This window comes from Dipodomys ordii, unplaced genomic scaffold (genome assembly GCF_000151885.1).
Source record: "Dipodomys ordii isolate 6190 unplaced genomic scaffold, Dord_2.0 Scaffold60, whole genome shotgun sequence".
NCBI lineage: Eukaryota > Metazoa > Chordata > Mammalia > Rodentia > Heteromyidae > Dipodomys > Dipodomys ordii.
In genome coordinates this window covers 9,897,920-9,902,076 of record NW_012267276.1, presented here as the reverse complement: position 1 = coordinate 9,902,076, position 4,157 = coordinate 9,897,920, and the positions used below count along the sequence as shown (strand labels likewise).

General features: G+C 40.8%; 1 protein-coding gene across 1 annotated transcript in view; it reads right to left on the bottom strand.

The window, feature by feature from the left end:
- Positions 1-209: 209 nt before the first annotated feature.
- The window catches only part of Ndnf (neuron-derived neurotrophic factor), a 7,668-nt gene continuing 3,720 nt past the window's right edge, over positions 210-4,157 (bottom strand). The window contains exon 2 of the mRNA XM_013022117.1: positions 210-2,197. Within this exon, the coding sequence (XP_012877571.1) occupies positions 804-2,197 (1,394 nt within the window). The 3' untranslated portion in view covers positions 210-803. The remainder of the gene's footprint in view (positions 2,198-4,157) is intronic.

Below are 4,157 nucleotides of genomic sequence, written 5' to 3'. Positions count from 1 at the left end.
AAACAAGTCTGCAGTAGCGCTCATCCCAAACAATGCTTGGCTCCTTTTAACTATCAAAATACACATTATAATAAGCTGCTTCTGATGCCACAGTCTCTGTAGAGAAACGTAGTGTCCTCTTATCTGTTCAAAGGAGATCATGTTGGTGCCAAATTACAGAAAGGTGCAGTTTTAGGGAAAGATTGGAAACTGAACACACAAGGTTAGCTGCTTGGGAAAATGAACAGTAGAGAATCTAATATCTTTAATTATATGTACACGAATATAATGTATGTCCACTTTGTACAGGAGATACATATAGAATTTCAACATTTTACTTAACAAATGAGAATTTACAATAGCAATATAACTGACTAGAGGGCTGTCCACTTAATAATACTTAGATTCCATCTGTACTTGGACAGGAAAGAATTGAATAGTTTACAATCATAGACACACTGACATTTAAAACGAGACTTTATAAAATAATTTATATATCCACTAGCATCTATAGAGAGAAATGATTTCTTTTGCAGGAGTGAGGGCAATGAGTGGCATTATCTTTTAAAACTTTCAGGTAATAAAATAATTTAGAAGTGGTTCATGCAGTGGGCAGGGGGGTGGGGGTAGGAGGTGACTGTTCCTTTAAGATGTCCTCTGGATTGGAATGCATGTAGGTACCACTGGATACCCCAGAACATGAGTTACAATCAGTGTCAGTTTCCACAGGTTGACATGCTTCTTTCCATGTACAGTCAGTTTCTAGATCAAGTGATACAACCTCCTTCCTAGAGTTCTACCTCACATCCCTCTGTGGGAGACAACTAACAGCTCTTCCTTGTTTTCACCACTTTGCTCTGGTATTTAACAGAGTGCCCACCATGACCGATCACATAAACATCCAGCAGGTAAGCTGTGCCTGGCTGGAGGCCTCGAATGGTTTCAGTGGTCACTGCTTTCTGCAGGTTTTGACTATGGAAATATTTACAGAGGACCTTTTCCGATTTCTTCCTCGTCGCTGGGCTGAGGCACTGGTTTTGCTCTCTTCTCTTCTGCTCTTCGTTGTAATGTTCATTGACTTCTTTTTTATAGATGCAAAACTTGTTCCTCTCCTGGGTGCCTAGCCAAGCTATCGTGGCTGAAGAACAGGTGCGAAGCTTGTCGAAGGTCTTGATTCTCATGTCCTCAGGAAGGGATGGAAATGCTTGCTTGCTGGGCCTGCTGGTGGCTAAGATCTTCAACATGGACGCTCCTTTCTTGTTTCCTTTCAGACGGATGACATATTTTGCCTTGGGTTTTCCTCTCAGCTGAAACCGCCGAACGCCTTCTACGCTCTGAGACAGGAGAAGTTTCCCATCTCTTCTCACTTGCAGTTGGATAGCATCCAGACAGGAGTGGATGAAGATGGTGACTTTCTGATGAGAAGAGACTGGAGCAAACCGTAGAAATTTTGCTCCCTTCCTCTTCACAAACACATCAGTAATTTTGCCATCTTTCAGCTCTACAGTCTTCTGCTTTGCTTCTTGCTTGGTCCTGGCAAAGGTCCCTACGTAGGCTGTGCTAGTGTTGCTGCTGTTGTTGACCACAAACACGTCAAAGTAGTATTGAGTGTCTGGTTTCAGGTCTGAGACGGTGAAGATGTTCTTGTTTCCTATACAGATTTTCTGAATGTCCGCCCTGGGCCTTGTGTAGACATGGCGGCCAAGTTTTGGAGATGGTTTTGCAAGGTAGTTGCGTTCTTTACCCAGAGGATTGGAAGGAAATCCAAAATGGGCAAAGTCAAAGGGGCTGAAATCCAGACCAGGCTTGGGTGCTACCATGAATGCATCGTCCGCACTCAGTTTGGCTTCCACAGCACAGAGACTCTTGAAATTATGTTCTTTGTTGATGAGCACACAGTACTGGATGGGTTGTTTCAGCAGAGAGGCTGTGGGGCTCGGCTTCCAAGCCAAAGTCACTGTGGTGCGGCCCAGAGAAGTCACATCGACTCTGGGGTCATAGGGTAATTCGGGGTATGGCTGGTCAGATGCAGGAGTGGTCGTGGCATATACCTTGAAATGTGTGTCCTTCTCTGTTGAAAGAAGCTCCAACTGGTATAGGCCAGATGGAGAACTCGAGGACATGAAATACTCGACGTCATTGCCCTTGTAGGAGAACAGCTCTGTGCTTTCCTCATTGGTGATCTGCTGCTTCTGTTGCTCCAGGGGCTCGGGGTCACCTGAAAGATATGACAGAAACATGGGCTGTGTGTCACTGTGGTTTACCCAGCCTATGCACTACGGCCTCAGCTTGTCTTTTGTTTCTCCAGGGTAAAAAGAAGACATGTTCATAATTTTTAAAATGTGACCCAAAAAACCATGCATTTTCAGCCAGGTGCTGGTGACTCATGCCTGTAATCCTAGCTGCTCAGGAGGCTGGGATCTGAGCATTATGGCTCAAATCTAGCCCAGGCAGGAAAGTTCCTGAGACTCTTAATCTCCAATTAATCACAAAAAGCCAGAAGTGATCTGTGGCTCAAATAGTAGAGTGCTAGCCTTGAGCAAAAGAGATCAGGGACAGCACCCAACCCTGAGTTCAAGCCCCAGTACAGGAACACACACACACACACACACACACACACACACACACACACACACACACACACACAATCCATTTTCATTATTCAGAGAGTATTTAATTCCTGCATTGGTTATTCACATCCAGTCTTTCCCCTTCCACATTTTGGTCCAGTTGATATAATTGCCGTTCATTTTCTCTGAAGCTCAATGCTATTCTCGTGAGGTAAAGCAACTAGACAAACCTGCTTTTTGAATTTTGTGTTTCTTACTTAATATTATATCATAAAATAATATTACTGCTCAATTTTTACCATTGTAAACAGTATTTCTGTGTAATGTCTTCCTGAATTTTTCTGAATTTAATTATTTTTAGGAATCAAGTTGGTGGAAGTTTTAGATCAGACTATATACATATATAGAGAGAGATTATTAATAGTTAATAATAATTCTTATTATTATGTATATTTAGAGATTTATTTAGAGATTATTAGTCCCAGTTGTCAATCTATTACGAACAGGAGTGAATCCATTTGCATGTTGATGGTTAGCTATTTCATTAATTCACTATTTCATTAATTCAGTGCTGGCAGCTCTACTAGACAATCTGATTCCAATACAGGCTACTCTTAAGTAGCTAAAATTTAAGTCTAAGGGACAATAGAGGTGAGTCCTAAAGGCAAAGTACTTTTTCCATTTTTTGTTAATGTCATTATCAAATACTGACAACAGGTAACTTTCCAGTCCCTAATGAAGGGCTGCCTAACCAGAATGGCAACAAACTTTGTTATTTTGAAGTGAGCTACACAGAATTTCATATTTCCAAACTATGGGCTGAACGCTGTTAATAGCAGATAGCAGATCCATGTCTTTTATCTTCTTTTTAGCAATTGTGTGAAGCTTTAATATATGTCAGTATAAACGTCTTTTGTTTAATTTGTTATCTGTACATAGTTGGACCAAGGAGTTGTCATTCAACAAAGCAGTGGATGAATACGATGTGTCATGATCAGCCTTACCCCTTCAACATTCTCATCTCACCTCCTTAACCACCCCTTCCTCACTTTCTTAATTTTGTGGGCTACACTGACTTTTTTACTGCATTCTCCCCATTTATTCTCTTCATTTGTCTATCTCCCTCCCTCCCCCCCGCTGCTAATCTCACCCAACCCTTTCAGGTACCCATTTCCTGGTGCTTATTTTATTAAAGAATTTTAATAAAGATAAATTTAGATAGATTTTAATTAATTTACCTAAAGAATGACACTGAGTTCCCCCACTTGAATCTACCCTATTTCAGTGAATACATTTGTATACACTTGCCTACCACCCCAAGGTATTTATCATATATTTAGAAACTTGTTCTAACTTCCACATGTGAGAGAAAATGTGTAACTTTTGCCTCTTTGGGGCTGACTCCCTTCACTTAACATAATTTTTCCCAGGTCCTTCCATTTCTCTGCAAATGATGTGATATCACTCTGTCTAATGGAGAGTGGAATTCCATTGAATATATATATATATATATATATATATATATATATACATACACACACACACACACACACACACACACACACACACACACACATGTACACCACAATCTCTTGATCCATTCATCTA